The sequence below is a fragment of the Rhinolophus ferrumequinum genome, chromosome 7, assembly GCF_004115265.2.
Source record: "Rhinolophus ferrumequinum isolate MPI-CBG mRhiFer1 chromosome 7, mRhiFer1_v1.p, whole genome shotgun sequence".
NCBI lineage: Eukaryota > Metazoa > Chordata > Mammalia > Chiroptera > Rhinolophidae > Rhinolophus > Rhinolophus ferrumequinum.
This window is the reverse complement of record NC_046290.1, coordinates 73,532,370-73,554,183: the sequence shown is the minus strand read 5'-3', so window position 1 is coordinate 73,554,183 and position 21,814 is coordinate 73,532,370. Positions and strand designations below refer to the sequence as shown.

Here is a 21,814-nt window from a genome sequence, read left to right as displayed (position 1 = left end):
CACATGAATTTTGCAAGAGATTTTAAGTTGTACTGACATTTAGTAATAAAGAACATTTCCAGTTATAAGCACTTATAACCACAGTCCACAAAGCATTGAGACCAGGTCACTGGTCTTAATTAGAGCAAGTTTTCTAAAATTTCCTTTGAAATAACTACTGTGCTAAATTTAACCCTTGGTCAAATTTGCTGCCATGAATTGTTGTTTACTATTATGTTTTTCCATGACTTCATAAGTAATTTCTTTGAAAAATAAGTACAGTTAACAATGTTATTTGGCTATAAGACTGGAACTGCTTATATGACTAACTTGTGGTATATCTTACCACTATGTTATTCATGATTATACTAAAACAAATTTTAATTAGTAGGTTAAGTCATTGTCTAATTAGCTGTACTTACCTCAGGAAAGATAGAAAAACAAATGTTTCTGTAAACTATATAAACAACTATATCAAATAATGCTTTCACACACAATATGAAAAACAAAAAGAAAACATATAAGTTTTGCGAAAAAAATTATTGCTATAGTGTAGTAAATATATCACTTTCCAGCATTCTACTAATAAAATGAGAAAATGTTTTCAAAATGTTCTCCTTACCTGTGTATACAGTTTTTACTCTCGAGATACGACATACCAGAAGCAGCATCTAATGAAAATTTCACTAATTGTTTCAGTTTTAGTTCATCCTTCTTCTTTCTCAGAAAGGAGAGGAAATCACCTCCTAGAAGAATTCACAGATGAACAATGAGATAAAAACATGATGAAAGTCACATTTATCACCTATTTTATATATATACCTCACAAAACAAAACACATTACACACTTGACCAGGCTTTCTGCCCATTTTGTTTAAGGTGAGAATAAAATAAAATACGAAAAGAGCACATCTTTTTAGAAAGCAGACACCATAAACTTTCCTAGATACAGTTTGAATACTTTAAGTGCTTCATATTGCATATTACCCAACACGTGATAATATTCAAACAAAGTCATACCTTCTTCTATGTCAAAATTGCTCACCAATTTGGCTAAAATTTCCTAAGAAAATTTATTGTCTCTAATACCAAGTAAAAGATTTCAATTATGAGTTAAACAAAAAAGTAAATCATATTGAATTAGTTATCAGATTTAGTGATTGATAAAAAAAAATGAGATTATTTAAAATACCATCAATGATAGTAGAAGCAGAAAGAAGGGAGAAAAAAGCTGTGATTTTGACAAGATTTACTTGCCAAGTCAGATTGTATTTTTGTACATCAAATGGATTCCAGTGATCTCATAGAGAAACTCTTTAAACCAGCATGGTCCAAAAGAAATATAACACAAGACACAGTAATTTTAAATTCACTAGCAGCTACAATTTAAAAAAGTAACAACAGCAAAAAGGTGAAATTGATTTTAATAATGTATTTTTTATTTAGCCAATAGATCAAAAATGCTCATCAACATGTATTATAAAACTTACAGTGGAGCCACTCTCTCCACCATGTGAAGACCTAGCCAGAAGGCAGCTATCTGCAAGCCAGGAAAAAAGACCTCACCAGAAATCAAATTGGCCAGAAGCTTAAAATTGGACTTTCTAGGCTTCAGAACTCTGAAAAAAATTCATTTCTCTTGCATAAACTGAAAACTTAATCTTGCACTTCTAGCCTTCCAAACTGTGAAGAAATTAATTGTTGCTTAAGCCACCCAGTCTATGGTATTTTGTTATGGCAGCTCAAGCTAATACACTGTTCTTCCTCCTTTATTTTCCTCCCTAACACTCATTACTAATACTATATAATAAATCGGTGATTTATTCTGTACATTACTAACAAAAAAATATTACAGTGGAGATATTTTACATCTTATTATCCTGTCTTTAAAATATGGTGTTTATTTTACATTTATGGGACATTTCAATCTGGACACAAACTTTCATCTGAAATATTTGGTCTGTATTTAGATGTCGTAAAATGTTAAAAAAGTAGATTCATGTACGTAAGTTGTTCCAAACATGCTTAAATTTGTCCAATAATTGAATCATGTATCAATTTTTTAAATCAATTAAAATTAAATGAAATACAGAATTCAGTTTTTTAGAAGCACTAGCCACATTTCAAAAACTCAAGGGCTCAGGAGTTACATATGGCTAGTGATTATCATGTTAAACAGTGTAGCCTTAAACTGTTCATTCATTCTTAATATAGCATTGAAAGGTAGGGCTTATTTTTTCTTGTTAGTGTACAGTGTATTGCATTATAAAAAGAAGTTAAAGTACATTGGAACGATTGTTCTCTAAAAATAATCTTTCACACTTTCTCTTTTCTATTAGGTCTTCAGATTTTAAGTCAGATTTTTTACAAGAGAAATTAGCATTTTAATTGCCATTTCCTAATCTTTTTTATCCTCTTCACCCGGGATCTTGGCTTCCTTAAAGGGAAGAATTCTAGAGGTAAAGACTTAATGTTTTTTTCTTTAATGAGAGTACCTAGAAAATAAGCACCTGCCAAATTCTTATAATATTCCCTTTTTCAAAACTTTTCTCGTATTCACTAATCAAGTGTTACAAAAATTTAGGTGGACCATTTACAAAATCAATAAGCTAAATGATTAATAATTTTAATGGTGTCAGTTTAGTTTTGTTTTTTTAGAATATTAAATGTATTAAATTAGAGAGATTATTGAAATAGTTTCTATCAAGCTTAACTAAATTCTCTGAACAAAACACAGAAATGCAACAGTAAATAGCAAAATTAACCAGTAATTTCTCAATTTTCATAGGTACCAAAATGTCTGCTAAAATGGACGTGAAATCAATATTTAGTTCAAGTTATTTCTTGGACCAATATTCACATATATTAACTCTTTTATTAGATATACATGGGTCTATTTTAGGAAAAGTGCACCCTTCTGGCCTTGAAACTGCATTTTGTTTAAGCTGTGGAATAACTTTTAAGTGAAAACGTCTTTTCTGGAATTTGATTTAAGGCAGCATATGACATAACTCTAGCGTTCTGTGGAATTCTAATATTATTTATTTCCCAAGTTAGTTCATATTCAGCACTTGTCCATCTGCTCCCGGCTCTTTTTAAATTTACTCCTTCGTATGATCCTCCTTGTACCCCCCAGATTGCAAACCCTGTACCTCTGCTGTTCAATACTGCAACTTCAGGACCTACCACACCCTGCCTAATGCAATAACACCTCAGTGAACATTTCTTGAATGAATGTGTAAACAATGTGTCTATATCTCCTTTTTCTTGCAGCTTATACGCAACCCATAAAGGACCATTTTTCATTAATTTTTGTTTCCATTTTTCATTAATTTTAACATTTCTTCACTAGCCCTTCTCCAGTGGTTAGAACTATGCTTTCTAAGCACTTGCTAAATGTTAAAACGATGTTTAGAAAAGAATGACTTGATATTTCTTATCAATGGCACCTGATGGATGCCATGAATTCTTTAAATTCCAACAATAAAACAGCATATTTAAGACTGAGCTCATCTTGATAGACACTTCTGTAACACGACTTCCTTAGACATTACATCATTTCGAAAAATGACTTGCAAAGAAGCCATCTTGGGAGATGACTATAAAACAACAAATGTATAATCTATTAATAGACAAAAGACAACATTGAAATGGCATTGAAAATTGGCTAAAAAGTGATGCCAAGTCAATAAAGGTAAAGTACTAGGAAAGTACATATAGCTATTTCCAAATACTGTGACACAGCCAAAGATACAGATGAAGGGATGCCTGATTGTCTTTTAGTTAATCCAACAATATTTCTCTCTCAGAGAAACTTCTAGTTTAAAATTTAAAAAAAAAAATTAGTTTCCAGTTTATTGTTCTTCAAGCCTCAGACACAGTAATCTCAGTAAAGGAGCAGAGCTGCACCACTCCACAGCCCTAGTCGGCTTTTTGGAGAACCCTGTAGAGAAAGAAGTAAGGCCTCCAAGAAAAATTAAATAATTATAATTCCGTACTGAAAGCTTGAGCCCTGAGTAAGTACAGATACTAAGAACCCTGGAGCAAGAAATATACTCCCCAGGGGAGAGAATATGGAACTAGAAAACCCAGAAAATAATTCAGACTGGGCCAGAACTGTTCCCTTAGGCACAGTGCTTGATTATTACTATTAAGTGAAAAAGAACTGGAGACAGACCTCGGATCAGGTAGTCCTTAGTATTCACTGGGAGGTTAGTGTAGAGGACAGCATCTGCTTCTTTAATCTCATTCTTTTTTCATTTTCATTAAGTGCCAAGTTAAAGAACCTCTCTTAGAATTTGTGACACACAATAATCATACATGCAGCACACACACACACACACACACAGTGTGCATTTATTTACATGTATGTGTTCATATATGCATGTAGCACAGGGTACCCTACCTGACCATTGCAGTGAGAGGATCTTTTTTGTTCAAAATGGGCAAAACAAGATAATAACACCTCTTTTGTAACTCTGTTTCAACAAGGCTTATTTCTGTATGATTAGACTGCATATTAAAGCAAGATAAGATGGATTATTTTCTAGAATTCTTCACCAGCAATGAATTCTTAAGACCATACAATACTTAACAGGTTTTTGTAGCTGACTTTGGTTTACTAGGGAAAGCATGACGTGATGAAAAAAACACAAATATTGAAATCAGACTGGCCTACGTCTGATTAGCTATGTGGCCTTGGGTAAGTTGTTTAATCTTTCTAAACTTTAAAACAAGGACTAATTCCATTTCTCAAAATAATTTTGAAGACTAAATGTATCTAAAGCACTAAGCATGTGCCTAGCATATAATACTTACAATAAATAACAGTACAACTTGTTATTGAAGTTATTTTTCATATAAAATGAGGAAGGAGTTGTAGTAGGGACTGGTTGTTTGCGGCCAACATCTGTTGGCCTTCACTCACCTCACCTTCCTTTAGGAGACTGACTGTCCTTTCCCATTTTTGGACAGCCTGAACCTCAACAGTAAGGGTGGTCCTAGCCTGGCTTAACTCATTCAGTGAAGTCCATTCCCCTATGCAAGTGACTGGTTCAGGGACAAGCCCATGGGCCACTGAGGTACTACAGAGAGATTCTTAAGGGGTGAAAGAAACGTTGTTTTTTGAGAGAGTACTCAGAAAGAAGCATTCTCTACAGCCAGAAGTGTACAAGCATGTGGTACGTACCACAAGGATTGGCAGCCTTCAAATGAAGCTATCACCATAGAAAGCAGAAGAATGAAGGAAAGAGAAGAGTTTTGGGATCTAACATTGCCTCAAGAGAGACTTCCCTCTAGATTTTTCAATAAAGTGAACTAATAAAATCTCTATAATTTTTAATATATCTTCTGTACTAGCAACTCAAAGATCCCTAATGGATAAAATAATACCTGTATCAGAAGATTATTTAGAGAATTGAATAACATATACATTAAATGTCTGCAACAAGAAGGACACAATAAAAAAGAACTTTTATTATTATTTTGCAGCCAACTTTTACTAAGAGAATAGAAGGCTGTTATTCTCAACAGTTCTTCAAGGTTTCTTATTCCATGCTGTGGAAATTTGGTCTTACCTGTTGTTCATCATTAATGGGGTTGTGAGGATTATATAAACAAGAATACTAAGTCATCAATTTGTCGTTGGAGAAAAGGGATCATCAGGGCTATACCACCAATGATTTCTTGTCACTGAATCATATCAAAATCTTAATATACCCTCAAAGAGCTTCAAAATTTATTAAATTGAGGTTTCAGTCCCTAGTGATATATAAAATATGTAAGTCATGATCTATTTAGGATATGAATTTGCTCCTGATAAGTGTGGTTTAGTTGTGTTTATGTATACAGTCAAAGTAGGATAATAATCAAAGCAAATAATAAATTGTGGTGAGCTAGTTGAGGGGCTCCATTTATGTCACTGTTCAGAGGTCTTACTTAAAAAAATAAACGTTTGCTTTTTAACCTGTAGTGATGAAAGTTGTGGCTATTAGACAGAAAATGAAAAATAAGGGGAAAAATCTATATGCTAAACATAAACAGTGACTGTTGATTCAATCAGGAGCAAATTCATATCCTAAATAGATCATGGCTTACATATTTTATATATCACTAGGGACTAATATCTCACTTTAATAAATTTTGAAGCTCTTTGAAGGTATATTAAGATTTTGATATGATTCAGTGACAAGAAATCATTGGTGGTATAGCCCTGATGATCCCTTTTCTCCAACGACAAATTGATGACTTAGTATTCTTGTTTATATAATCCTCACAGCCCCATTAAAGATGAACAACAGGTAAGACCAACTTGTATTCCGTGAAACACAGAATAGATTTTACATACTAGGAGATAAGCCAAAACAAGTTCTTGAAGAAGAAAGAAGCAATGCAAACACAGAAGCAGAGGATACTGACTGCTACACATGGGATATGTATACCTAGGAGAGATGGATTGTACAGAAAGAGATGAACCAGGAGAATGCTCTCGATGTCAATCGAGGTGAGAAGGGTTTATACTAAGAATTATCCAGAGAAAGACTAAAGACAAAGGTATTGTAATAGATATGTACAGTGTCAGATGGGTAGTAGACTCGTTGGGGTGATCCCTTAGTGAGGGGTGTAAATGTCTAATCATTGTGTTGTTTTGTACACCTGAAAGTAATAATAGAAAAACTTATGCAGTCGTAGAGTTGGAAGATACCTTAAATATAATCTAATCTCTGTGACAAATTAACCATGACAGATGTCTTCCAACATCTTCTTGACTATTTTCAGTGATGAGACATTTTTTTCCTCACCAGGTACCCATTCTATCATTGAACATATTTGGTTGCTTTTTTTCTCCTTATGTTAAGCCTAGAATGGCATAAAATAAATTGAAATCCTTCAATGAAAAAAAAAAGAAACAAATAAAGACTGAAGATTAGGTCTGAAAAGACTGACTAAGCTAGAAATGTATCAGGGTGAGGAGAAATATGAGGAAGATGAAACACTGTAAATGATTCCAAGAATATATTGGCTTCCCTGATTCCATTTTCTTCTGTTTAAAGAAATACGTACTGAACAGCTTGTACCTAAGTAGTGAAATTCAGCCAGGCCAAACGCAGAGCTGAGTGGGTGGTCTTCTCAATTTGGGTTACTACATGACACTAGTCCTTTCAAAATAAATAGCCGTGTTCTGCTAACATTGCAGAATAGTGGGAACCTTTTGCATTTCTCCTTTATAGACGATCTTTGAGAATATAACTCGATACAAGTTATGCTAACAGTTCTATGAAATAAAAGAGTGCGTTTCACAGTATTTTCAACTTACTGGTTCAAGGGGCACCAGTTATAATCTTGTCAGACATTACATGAGCTGCCACTACACACACCAGAGTCAGCTTTCCCAAACCCTCAGATTGTCAGTACTAGAAGGTACTTTGGAAATGATGTTTCCATATTAAAGAGGAGGGAACAGAATTTACCTGATTTATTGTTAAGGTGGTGATTTTGGTGATATTATTGAGATTCTAAGGCAAGTGTTTGTACACTATGGCCTGCAGGCCAAAACCAGCACTGCCTGTTTTTTGTAAATAAAGTTTTATTGGGAAACCACCACACTTGTTTCTTTACAGTTTGTCAAGGGAAACTTTCATGTTGCAATGGCAGAGTTGTATATAGAGACTGAATGGACTTCAAAGCCTAAAAATTTTATTACTTGGCCCTTTACAGAAAGTTTGCAAACTCCTGTTTTAAGGTATTACTCAGTATTCCAGATTGCCACAGTCTCTTTCATTTAAATACTTCTTACGATTGTTTTGTGTATTTTCAACTAAGATTTTACTTTTCACTGTGTTTTTTTGAACCAGGTCTCAATAGTGCTATTTTTAATGCTGAGAATGGAAGCTGAAAAGGTAAATTCATCAATTAATTTTATGTTCTGAGGCTGATACACATATTTGCACACAAAAATATATATATACAGTGAGAATATAAATCCCCTACCACTGTCCCATCCATAACCCACTGTCTGCCACCAAAGCAAAGAAGTTCCCCTGCCTAGCTCTCTGCCTCCCTGCTTTCATGGCAAACTATTCAGTTTTCCATTTTGTGCCTTCCTAGGCCCCTCAAAGCTGCCTTTGATTTAAAGTGTAAAGACAAGAACAGACAGGAAAATCAGGTGTATAAGATGTTGTCTCTAAAGCCCCCTGGAACACCCTTCAAATATTTAGATACTACAATGGCATTTTTTAGATAAAAAAGAAAAGCCAGTGGAATGTTTATTTCAATGCCTCTATCTGTTACAGGAAAACCTGCAGAGAAAAAAAGAAGGCATCAATTCAAGCTTCCTTAGATAGATTTTTTAAAAAGAGATGTGAGTTAAAAAGACATTCAAAAGTACATTAAAATTCAATAAGAGAAAAATATTTATAAAAGCTAATGATATTTTTAGAAATTGAATTTATCTTAAGCTAGATATTTTAGAGACATTAAGGTCCCCAAATCAATGATATCAATGACTATAAGAACTATACATAATCCTATTATTTATGTTAATTAGAAATGTATATTTATATTTTCACAGTTATACATTTTTGTTGGTCATAGTCAGAATTTAACTTATGCAAAGGTTTTGAACAGAAATACACTCACCGATTAACAAACTTTCTATGAGATTATAAAAATATTACTTTACAATATACTTTGTCAGTATCCAGGAAAAAAAATCAAAATAAATAGGAGCCCTTTTCACTTTTTAAAAAGTTGTGGTAAAAAACACCTCATAAATTTATCCTCTTCATGTTAAATGTAGAGTATAATGTTGTTGACTGTTTGTACATTGTTGTACAACGTCTCTCTGGAACTTTATCTTGCATGACTGAAACTCCATACTTATTGCATAACTCTGTCTTAAGCAATACCATAAAGTTTATCCAAATAAGCATATGAAATAAGCATATGAAAATATGAATAAGCATATGAAAATGTGTTCAACAGAATTAGTCATAAAACAGCAAATTAAAACCACAATATCTTGGTATTTCATACCTAACAGAATAACTATAGTTAAAAACAACTGACCATATCTCACGCTGGCAAGGATGGGGTGTAAGTTGGTGCAACTACCATGTAAAGTTTTTGGTATTTTCTACTAAAGCTAAACATGTACATTTACCACTACCCAGCAGTTTAGCTCCAGGTAGGTATATCCAATAGACATGTGCACCAAAATATAATATATGTATTCAAAGTAACATTATTCATGATATCCCTAACCGGAAGCAACACATGTGCCCATAAATGGTAGAATGGAAAGATAAATTGTGGTACATTCATAAAATACAGTAACATATAGCAATGAAAATGACAAGTTCCTGCAACCACAACATGGATGGATCTAACAAACATAATGCTGAACAACAACAAAAAAGCCAGATCAAAAGGATATCTAAGGGTGTGATTTCATTTATACAAAGTTCAAAGAAAGTACAAAACTAAGTTATTTTATAAGTCAGAAAAATGTTTAACAAGGCTGTGTATACTTTGTGATAATTTGAGCTCTGTACTTATGATTTGTGTGCTCTTCAGTATGTTATGTTTGTGCGGTCTAGGATTTTACCCTACTTACAAACTAATAAGGTAGCCTGTGAATTTCTTCATTGGTCAGAGACAAAGGACTTTATTATTCAGAGCACAGCAGGAGGGTGTTGTGAATAAGCCCTGATGGACAGATGCCTGCATATAAAGCCTTACAGAAGAGGAATTTTAAGTTTGGGAAAGCTGCCATTTTATAGCAGGCAGTAAGTAAGTCTGCTCTGTCTCAGAGGGAAATATTACCCTCATTTCTCAAAATTGCTCACTACAAACACATCCCTGAGAAATGACCCAAGTAAAGGTCAGTTTGAGCCTTGTATTCTTGGCACACCCCTTAAGACAAGTAGGATTGCAAGAGATCAATTGCAGAGTATCTCTCTACATACTTTCATAAAAAAAGCTTTCCAGATTTTTATATTATAAAAAAATAGAAGAGGAATGCCATAAATACAATGCAACAAGATTTCAGCCAAGCCATTTGACCCATCATTATAATCTATGGTTAAAATGAAATGAGCTGGATAGAATTGTGGTTAAGTGGATTTGTAGGCTGAACAAAGACAGCCATGGAATCTTGATTTAAGATTTGATCGAGATCTGACAGAAAATTATTCAGGGTATAATTTAGAATTGCATGCTTGATTCTCTCCTCTATATTTTCATCAAGAATTTGGATGAAGACATAAAAGGTATACTATATACAGTACAAAAAAAAATTAGTTGATACTGTTCTGGTATCCTGGAAAAAACAAACACATTTCAGGTGAAGTCAAAGCTGTTTTCAAATACGTTGAGTTGTTCTTTGTTTTGTTTTTTTTTTTTTTTAAATAAGAACTTGATTAAATCATTTCTGTATAAATTCATGATTTCAGATTAGGTTTCTATTTTTATGTGTGCTAGGATACCATGTTTAAATTATTTCTTCAAAAACACTAAGAGCAAGCAATCCTCATGTATGGGTTCATGCTATCTTTCCACCTTCCAATTCTTGCTTTAGGATAATTTAACCACTTTTTTTGCTTAGAACAAAGCTATGTTGCTTAGCATTTAGAATTAAAAAGTACTAAGTGGGTAATTGTGATCAGTCTGACATATTTATACAACAATGAATGGTCAATGATAAAAAGATTATTTCTCACATTGAATAAAATATTTTAAACTTTTCTAGGATGGATGACTTTTCTAGTTGATTAAATCCTTAACTTGATCTCTCTTAGGCAAACATATACCATGTTTCCCCGAAAATAAGACCTAACCAGAAAATAAGCCCTAGCATGATTTTTCAGGATGACATCCCTTGAACATAAGCCCTAATATGTCTTTTGGAGCAAACCTTAATATAAGATCCGGTCTTATTTTTGGGGAAACATGGTATAAGATTGTTCTATTGTAATAAAGTACAGCAAATATAATTATTTTGGCAATATCTTCTTACAAGCCGTACTTAGTCCATCAACGCTTGGAATTTCAATGAGAACAGGGGAAACAAGTTCCCTTTCCCTAAGAAGCAAACTCTTGGTAAGTAAGTTTAAGATGAAAAGCGTCTTTCATGTGTTTAATAGTTTACATGTGCCGTTCTAAGCATTATCTCATTGAACCCTCCTAACAATACTGTAAGTATTGACTGACTTTCCCAAGAATAAGTTAGGGGCAGTGCTGAGTCTCAAATCCATGTATTTTTCTCTAGAGGTCAGGATGTACGTTCATTCTTGCTTTTAATAATGTAGCTGTAGGTGATATTAAGGACAATGTATAAAAGGCAGAAAAGATAACTGATATTAAGGACAGTGCACAAAAGGCAGACAAGTTTAGGAAAGGTGAGGAGGGCTGGCTTGTTGCATCCAAAGGCTCACTACTGGGCACACTAGGAATAAATAACTGGAGTCTGAAAACCTGAAGTGGGTAGTGGCTCTGGCCATGTGGCCTTGGGCAGAACACTAACTTCTCTGGGCCTCAGCCTCATCAGGTAAAACCTTGGCCTAATAATCACTTCACAGGGCTGTAGTGAAGATTCATGGAGTTTAGCATAGAGCCCCACACAAAGAAAGCTAAAAACTCAAGAAATAGTCACTCTTATTGTTGCTTTGCCACAAATATTGTTATTGCTATCATACTGAACTTCTGCTATTATACTGAACTATGTTGCTCCAGAATTATAAAATGCACATGTATCCACTAACTTGCAAGTAGACAGAAAGCAGCCATTCACAATGACCACTAAAATCACCACAAAAATCTGATGCTCTGAGACTAAGAGAAAATAATAAGATGATACAACATATTTCAATCAGAGCACACTAATAATTTTTTCTTTTAGTCTAATGTAGACATATTGCTAATGTTGCATTTATCATAATAGATTCTGTCAGTACTCTATTACATTTGAATGCCTAGTGTCTGAAATTGTAGTGATACCTTGTTGCCAGCGCGGCTATCCACCCCTTTACTTGGCTATCTCGCTCCTCATATGCAATTTGGCTTATGTGCTGATAAAAATTCTTAAAAAAAAAAAAAGAGCCACAAAGGAAAATAACTACATAATTAACATAAAAACTTAGGTGGTATTGTAAAGGTTCCAAACTGAAAAATTAATCTTTGGAAAGTGATATGCTGATAAAAACTGAAAGCTAATATTAAAGAGCTGTGGCCCTCTGAAATAGCTCCCAAATTGTTTTTCCACCATTTTTTTCCTGATAATACATTATAAAAATAGTAAATGCTTATATACTTTATTATGCTTATAAATATACACACCACTCAAGTGTGGAGAATCCTGGGTAGAAGGGAAGCAATATTTAAAACTGAAAAAAAATACATTTTTCCCTCTAACAAAATATATTTATAGAAAGTTCTATGATTAGTGTCTAACTATAATTAGGTTAGAATATATTTTTAGGTGCTGGACAAGTACATGCTAAAAATGTTTAGCAACTGCCAATTCTAAGATCTCTTTATCTAGAAAGTAATATTCAAAAGATATGTACTTTTTATGCTTTTGGCATTGATTTGTAGATCACTTTACAGCCAGGTGTAATGTAATACAGTACACTTGTATAAAAATAGAAAAGTGACAAGCAGTGGTGTTATTGGAATAGCTATATTTTCTCCCTTTAAATTTTTTCTAAGTTTTAAGTAACCATAATTTTTGAAATTATCCTTTAAGAAAGACCAAGGAAGAAGAAATCAGAGATGATGAGAAACAGACAGATTTAACGATTTGGGAGGGATAGTGTATAGAGGAGACACAGCAAAAATTAGAAAATAATTATATATGCAGAATTCTTATGCTTAAAAACTGATTTTAGTTAAATTAGCAAAACCAGGTTCGGATAAAAATTCAATTTGATATAACATACATCATTACATCAATTCTTAAAATTGATGTAAGAATAAGCTATCAATTCGGTAATCTTGCCTCATTTACATAATCATGTTTTAAATTAAGTTGTGTTCATATTAGTAATATTAGTAAAAAAAAAATTGGCTCATATTTCACACCTATAACATACTGTATTTGAAAAGTAGTTTTCTCAATGAGTCCAATTAAAACTCAACAGAACACACAAAGCCCAAGTTTTATTTATGATCAGCTACTGAAAAAAGTTATAGAACATGGTTGGCAGTGTTCAACAGTCTAAGTTTATACCTGCCTGTGCATTATATAAAACAACTTTAATGTTCATTCTACAAAAAAATTTTAACTGTCTAAAAAAATGAAGTAACACAGATGAAAATGTTCATTGATCACATTTAAAACTATTTATTACCGTATCGACTTAGATATTATTCAAGCAGAAAAACCCACATGGCTCATCTTTCTGAAATGGAATGCACACATACCTCAGCACTGTCGTGGAAATACAAGGTCCTTTCATTTTGAAAGGTCCTTGCCATCAACATCTTCTTTCCTCTTGGCAAAAACCTTGTCATTTTGCCTGGAATCCTGCCAGAACCCATCCTAACTTGGACTCTTCACAGCTTAATTATTACCCACCACAACTATTAAAATTAAACTCTTCATATATCTACCTTCAGTGCACTCAGGGGGTGACGACAGTTTAGCCAAATTATTTTATTATTTAACACTCTTAGATATTTTCTGGTTTTCTATACATCCTGACACATTTCAGAAATTGTTACTCTGTGCATTCCTCTCCGTCTCTGACAGGCTCTGAGCTCTCCAAAGAACATTTGTCCTCCAAACCACCTACTTCCTATCCACTTGTCTTCCTATCCACTTATCGATCTCTTGTTATGAATTCCTGAGTCTGTGAACTGTGATTGTGCTTGGACTGGTTTCCATACTCTTTCCTACTACAAATAAGTACTCTTTATATTTCGTCTCAGAATCATATTTCCTTCTATATTTATGGTTGACTTCAGATAAAATGTTTGTTCCATTGAAACATTGTGTTTGTATATTTATTTTCCTAAAATTTAAAGGTTTTATACTTTAAAATAGCAAGGAAAAACTTACTGACCTACACATTGACAGCACTCTTTTCTGTTAAACTAAAATTTAATTGTTTGCTAATGCTCTAGTAGGAAGAGAAATAAATGCCTCAGATTAATTTTTAATTAGTTAATTAACATTTTAACAAAACAATCTGGGCCAAAATAAGTAACTACTAGTGTTCTGAGAATACGGACAGTTTTCAAAAGTTGGATATTGTTTACTTTGAAGTACTTGGGCATTATAGGAATCTGACAGCTCATTAAACTGAAAAACCAATCTATACCTAATGTTAATGCTCAGCTCAGATTAATTAATTTGGCAGCAGCTGACATATACAAGTACTTAGAATGTGTTAAGATTTATGCCACCTTCTTTACATATATTATTTCATGTAACTCTTGGACATTATTACTCTCATCCGTCATTTTATAAGTAAAGATGTTGAGGCTACCTGAGATTCCGTAACTTGCCCAAAGTCACACATCTAGAAGTAGTAGAGTGGAAACTTAAACACATACATTGCTCCAAAGCCACAGTGGTCATGCTTACACTGGCAAAAGCCACTCTGAGGTATACTCCCTTCCAAACGATAGTTTTGGAATTTTCAATTTCACTGAACATTTCCTTTATTATAAGTTTTGGAGTGAATAACAACAAAATATCACAACTGATCAGTGAGAAGCCTCAAATACTTTGGGGCTGGGTATGTTTTCCCACTGGTCAAACAGTTCTCTAAAAAACATCCTGACTCCAAAATCAAGTACACTGGGATGAAATAAATTTGGTCATAAAGGACACAGAGATAAGTAAAAAACACTATCTGATCCTCATATTCAAAAACACTTAAATCACCATTATGATCATGACTAGGAAATGGGGTTTACTTGGCCATTTATAAATTCATCTCATACGTACCGGCTTTTACACACAATATTGTGAAGGCTTCTGGAAGCACAGGCTTCACAGGGAGCCACTCGCTCTGTTTTCTGGAAAAATCTCTTGAGTTCAGATCTATGCTGCCTGAACTGTTGATTCAGAGGTCTGAAGTTTGGAGAATATTCACAAAACTTCCCTATAACATATCTGTTTACATATTCAAGACAGCAGAATTTGACATAAAATGTATCTTCATATAAGAGCAAACATACATGTATAAAAGTTTTTACTGACGTACTCTTTATGGTAGTAGGTGACTAGAAATACAATTATCAAGCAGGGCATAAACAAATACTATGCAATTCTTAAAAGAATATATTAAATCTATATATACTGATGTAAAAAATATCCTAAATAATTTGTCAAGTAAAAAAATAAAGAGGGATCAAATATATGGTGATGGAAGGAGAACTGACTCTGGATGGTGAACACACAATGGGATTTATAGGTGATGTAATACAGAATTGTACACCTGAAATCTATGTAATTTTACTAACAATTGTCACCCCAATAAACTTTAAATAAAAGAAAAAGAAAGAAACACCCCCCAAAAAGATAACACAACAGTGTATATGGTAAGCTATCATTTGTGTTAAAAAAAAATAAGATACATATGTATGTTTCCATTTGCAAAGAAAAGCTTTGAAAGAATAAAACTAAAATTAAACAAAATCAAACAACAAACCCTCACCAAAAAAAACCCAAAAAACAAAAAATCTGGTAAGACCAACTGTCTCCAGGAAGAACTGCAAAGAGAAAGAGGGTCTGGGAGACTTTTCATTGTTTTTCCTATGTATTCTTTGACAGTAATACTTTAAAAAAAAAAAAAAAATTACTCCACTTCCTAAAACACAACTGCACTGGGAATATAATTGAAAATGGCTTACTAAGACTTATGAGGCCCTTCATCATTCCATCCCTCCTACCTTTCCAATCTCACCTTCTGCCAGTCTCAGTATGCCCCAGTCATTCTACCCTTCTTCCTGTTCCTCAAATACAAAACCACTCCCACCCATAGCTTTTGTACTTGATGCGCCCTCATGCCTTTCCCTAGCCCTCTGCAAAGGTAGATTGTTTCTATCTTTCAGGTCTTAATACAAATGTCACCTAGAGTTGTTTCCTAATGCAACTAAAATAAACTAGGTGCCACCTGTCACCATCTCTCTAGCAATGCTCTTTTTACAGCAAAGTTTGGAATAATAAATTTATTTGCAATTAGTGTTAATATGTCTCCTGCACTATACTGCATTCAGTGAGGGAAAAGATCACAGATATATTTTTCATCAATGTATGTGGTGTATGGAACATAGCTATGCTCAATAAGTACTTATCAAGTAATTCATCCAAATCTCACAATAATAGGTTTATAAAGAATGGAAAGTCTTCAAGAAAAACAGGTATATTTCTAAGTTTCAAAGTCATTTAAATACAGGATGATATATGTGCTTCCAATAAAGATGATCATTTTGAGGGTTTATTTTGATCAAAACTGACTGGTTGGAAATATTTTTGAAAGAATAATAAAGCTCCTTCAAATTACAGCCTCATTAATTTAAAAATCCCACTTTGAAGAGAATTAAAGAATATAAATTTGATTCAAATAAATAATCTCAATGGTATAATATTTATAAAATTTGCATATATGATTACCTACCCTTTATTTTTAAAAAAGCACTTTTACGGACATAAAAAATTGCAAAAAGACAAGTAGTTGAGTCTTTTATCCTATTCAACAAATTACAGATTTTAACTATGCAGTTTCTTTCTTAATTTTAGTAGCCAAGATAGAAAATACAGAGATCCAACCACTTGCTAGGAGTAAATATCTTCTTAAAGATAAATTCATTTCAAAGTCTTTATCCAAGATCTTGGAAATGTCCTCAATACTACCATAGACTTATATGTAAGAGAAGGAAAAGAAGCAAAACAATGTCTTAAAAAGCAGGTGATAACCTGAAAATACTTAATATATGTAATCTCTTAACATAAAAAATTATTAAAGGTGCTATATAAAGTCATTTCTTCAATCTCTTTCAGTTTGCTATATAAAGCTTTTCATTTTGAAGGTAGATATTGTCAAATATGATACTGTTTTCTCAAGTTTGACACGGAAAACTTTAGTCAATTTTTTTATTTTCTAGCAAAAGTTACATTTTCTAGGTATATTTATTAGGATCCCAACTCAGGTACAGCTGTATCAAGTACTGAATCATATTCTTCCTGGAACTGAAAATCAAATATAGGTAGGCTTTCACAAATAACGCAAATTTCCTTATCGTTTAAATTATTACTTTATAATTTAGAGATAAATTAATTTATCTCTATATAATTTAGAGATTTAGAGTTTAATTTAGAGATAAATTAAACTTTATCTCTGAGTATTTTAGAACTTTTCCATGTACACTAACAAAAACTTAAAAATGATAACCTAACAAAACAACAGTAAAACTAATCCATACCTTAAAGAATTGTTTATTCACATGGAAGGAGGAATATGAGTTCATAGTTCCTACACTTTCAATCATTAAGGAACTTCAATTACCATACAGTCATTTTACAAATGGGTCTAAGAGCAAGAAAATGGCTCAGAACACACTTTGTCCTGCTCGCCAGGCTACCTGCCTCCTTGCTGGAGGTACTTACAGGTATAAGTGTCATCAGATCCTCAGAACATAAAAAAACACATGGCCAATATTGGTCAGATATACACAATGCATCTATGGCTCAAATGCACCATGAAAGATGTTTGTTATAACATATCAACACTTGCTCATTGATAGAAAAAGAAAATCCCTAGGCTCTGCATTAAAACCACTCAAGTAAAATAGATAATACAGTAATAGTTATATTTTAGGTTTCATTTCTCATATCCTTCTTCTGGGTTAATGTTTTTAGCATTTAGTTCAACCTCTGGGAAAGAATATGCACCGCTAGAAGGGAGTGGTCTACCTGCAAAACAATAGGAAAATGCAAATACCACACATGTGGAATACCATGAGGTTGTCAATTTATGTCATGTGTAAGTTAAATAAAGTAATTTCAAAGGAGATTAGTGCTTTCAGTGTCTGGAGACAAGGTCAGTTTAAACTATTCTATCTGCATTTGCTTTGGGATATTAGGCAGCAAATGAAACATTAGGGCAACCCAATGTATCATTTAGCTGAGAAAGAAATATCAATTTGAAGATGTTATCCTTTCCAAATGCTGTTTTGGAAGTATTTTAATTATATCAAAATCTATCATCTGTGATTTAAGATGGCAACCAAGTGCATTTATTTTGCTTTTCATTAATGTCATATACTTGAACTACAAAATAAAGACCAATGTCTACGTTTAGATATTGTAACATCAGTTAATATATTAAAAAAAGAAAAGTTACCCGTTCTCCCAAATTGAAGGGACTACTTTATAATTACACTCATTGAGACTCCTATCAAATTTGTTTTAAAAGACTATCCTATCAACATCTCCAAACAACACAAAGTAATAAATAAAGTGCACAAAACTAGGTTGTTCTTTAGTAATTATTGGCAACATAAAAAATTCAGCCACTGAGCTGACATAATTTTTGGTACAAAATATTAATTTGAAAATTACTCTGTGGTCCTTTCCCTTGATATCAAAATTTACTGCTGTGAAGTAATATTATTGTATTAGGTTTGTGCAAAAGTAATTGCAGTTTTTGCAACTATTTTTAACCTTTTAAACTGCAATTACTTTTGCACCAACCTAATACAACTGCCGAAGGGTTACATCTATGTAAGGCAAGGTGCCAGCTCAGATTTTGAGGACTCTCTTTTAGTGAATGCCAGGAGCCATGTTCCTTAATCTTTGGTTGGCACAATTTACCTTTTCTACATTTATGATGAGTGGAAGAAACAAATGCCAGGCAAGCATCCAGGGCCAAAACACTGGGAGTTTTTTATCTAAGGAACAGGAATTGTCATTTCCAGTGACTACCATAATAACCTCCTATTGCGGTTATGTCACATAACTTGAAACTGATCCTGTTAAAATCACATAAAAATAATCAAATTTCAGGATGAATTGGCGGGATAAAATGTTTATTTTTAAAAAGAATTTAATCTGCTAATAAAAATTAGTGAAATTACCTATAGAAATTACAAACAGAAATAATTAAAAGAAAAGGAATTCTGACAATGGGAAGATTTCTACTGAAAGAAATATTTATGCCAATGATAATAAACATGTCCAGATTTCTAAGCTAAATTCTAGGCAATATAAACTATATGAATTTAATCCCTTTTTAAAAGCATGTTTTAGAGGTGAAATATATTTTGATGATGACTAAAACATGCTAAAAAGTCTTCAATAATTTTAGAAGTTCCAAGGCCGTAACTCATTTTGAAATTAAGATAAATTTGGGGATTGTCCCGGGGCACATATCTGTGTAAGCCAAGGAACGTACAACATTCAGTTAGTTCCAGGAAGTACTAAATTCAAAGAGAACATCCAGGTCAGAAAGGAGGCGGCAGCGACAAGTCTCTAGTGAAGGAAAAGGTGAAGACTGACATTTTGTTAAGGCTTGCTAAAATTAATCCTCTAGCCATTATCTACAGAGACACTGCTCGTTGTACATAGAGATAAAGGTGCTTTTGTCTCCTATTCATCATTGTGGCAACCCTAATTTAACCACATATATGAAAACAAATGACAGATGCCCAGACCATAAATATTCCTTTAAGTCATGTCTGTCACTTAAACAAACAAAAACTCGCCTCATTTCCTGCATTTGAATTTCTAAGTAATACACAACTTGTTTGTAAAATAAAAGGGGGGGGTCATCTTTTAGTATATTAGAGCTTTTCTGGTTTTGTTCTTATTTCTTAGTACCATTTAGAATTGTCTTTTGTTTGATTTTATTTATCCAGTAACCCACAGCCACGCAGGTAAATAAATAAAGTATTTGTAATTCAAGAAATGATTCAAATGAAGACAGAATCATCTTGGAGTATTCACTCTACACTTGAATTCTCAAATGCTTATAATCTCTTCAAACATTACTGTGGTTAAAATATATTTCAGATTTATGATTCCAACGGGTTCAGTTATCTAACGAAAACAGGAACATATTAAATCTTTGCATAATATTGTTGAAATGGCTTGCCTATTAGACACTAAGCAGTTATTCAATTTTGCTTTTAACCTACCAGTTTTCTAAATCTTCCCTCCACAGCTTGATCCCCGTAGAGAAAAAGTAACTCAAATAAAAATTTTTCTGTTAACTGCGATAGCTATTTACTTATCTATGAACAAGGCTGAAAAATTACAGAACGAGGATTCATGTATTTGCCCATAGGGTATCGTGCGTAGACACTGATTTGAATTTTCATCTGTATGTTCAATTCACAAAAGTATTATATATATATTTTGACCCATTTGTAAATTGAATGATAGTAGAAAATAGAGCACTATTTTCCCACTTGCTATTTAACACGTCCCTTTAAGCTCTCCAAACTTCATTTAGCTCATTTGTAAATGGGGATAAAAATACTGCCTGGTAGAACAAATGACATAATGTAAATGAAAGTGCTTTGACATTTTAAAATATTATGTAACTACAAAATATTATATATTATGCTATTTTCATAAGAATGAAGTTAGTTGCTTATTTCCCCGCCACGTCGTTTGTAAAAAGAGGAAAGGACAGAAAGAGTGTTTTGGAGTAGTCTGAGAGTTTATGAGAGGCTTCAAATTTAACAAAAATTTTCCTAACAACTTAAATATCATAGGTTAGAATTAAAATTTAGGAGCCACTTAATCTAGCCACTCTAGTTTTACATATAAGGAAAGAAAGATCCATGAAGGCTAAATACTAAATTATGTAAACAAAACAGTCACAATTGGTGAAAAGGGAAGAATTAAAGACAAACTCATGCTGTCCAATTTGTTCTCAGGTCATTCTGGGCTAGAGAAACCTAGGGGTTGGATTCAAGTGAGGAGTAGCGGCTGGTTCAGAGTTTGGGTGAAGTTCTGACTGAAACTTAACCAGAGCTTAAGTTTGTAGCATCTTAATGACTCACTTTATTCTCTTAGCCAATCATCACTAAAAATGATAACGATAACACCTAAAATGATTATTACGTAGTAAGCACTCGAAGATAGATAAATAGATATATAAAATCTACAGATACATATGTAATGTGTATTTATATACAATCACAGTACATTAGTCCTTACAATAACCCTATTTCTCTTACTTTACAGGTGAGGGAGCTAAGGCACGGAAGGGAGCCAAGATCACATAACTTAGAAGTGGCTGCACCAAGCTTTTGGCCAAGCCTGCCTGGCCCTTGGGCCTTTGTTCTGTGTGTGTGTGTGTGTGTGTGTGTGTGTGTGTGTTTTACCTAAGAGCTATACTGAAATTCAGTTTACAACCTAAAATTTATCCATCTTAATGTACAATTCGAAGAGTTTTGACAAATTTATAGAAGTGTACAACCAGTACCACAATCCAGTTGAGAAAACTGTCGTCACTCCAAAAAGATCCCTCATGGTGGTATATATAGTCAGTCCCCATCTAAACTCCCAACCCCAGGAAACCCCACATCTGCTTTATAGATATCTTTTCTGAGCATGTCACAGAAATAGAATCACACAACATACAGTCTTTTGCATTGGACTTGCTTAATTAGCATAAGGTTTTTGAGATTCATCTATACTGCAGCATATATTGGCTCACTGTCTTTATTGTTCAATAGTATCTATTTATGAATATACTATATTATTTTTCCATTCATCAGTTAATAGGCATTTGGGTTGTTTCCACTTTTTGGCTATTATAAATAATGCTGCCATGAACAACTACCTGCAAACAGTTTTTGTGTGGGAATAGATTTTCAA

At 33.1% G+C, this 21,814-nt stretch overlaps 1 protein-coding gene across 5 annotated transcripts in view; it reads right to left on the bottom strand.

The window, feature by feature from the left end:
• Positions 1-21,814, bottom strand: part of FER (FER tyrosine kinase) — a 379,119-nt gene that overhangs the window by 96,053 nt on the left and 261,252 nt on the right. For all 5 annotated transcript variants that reach the window (XM_033110848.1, XM_033110846.1, XM_033110849.1 and 2 more), the window contains one exon: positions 602-725. In XM_033110848.1, the coding sequence (XP_032966739.1) occupies positions 602-725 (124 nt within the window). The remainder of the gene's footprint in view (positions 1-601; positions 726-21,814) is intronic.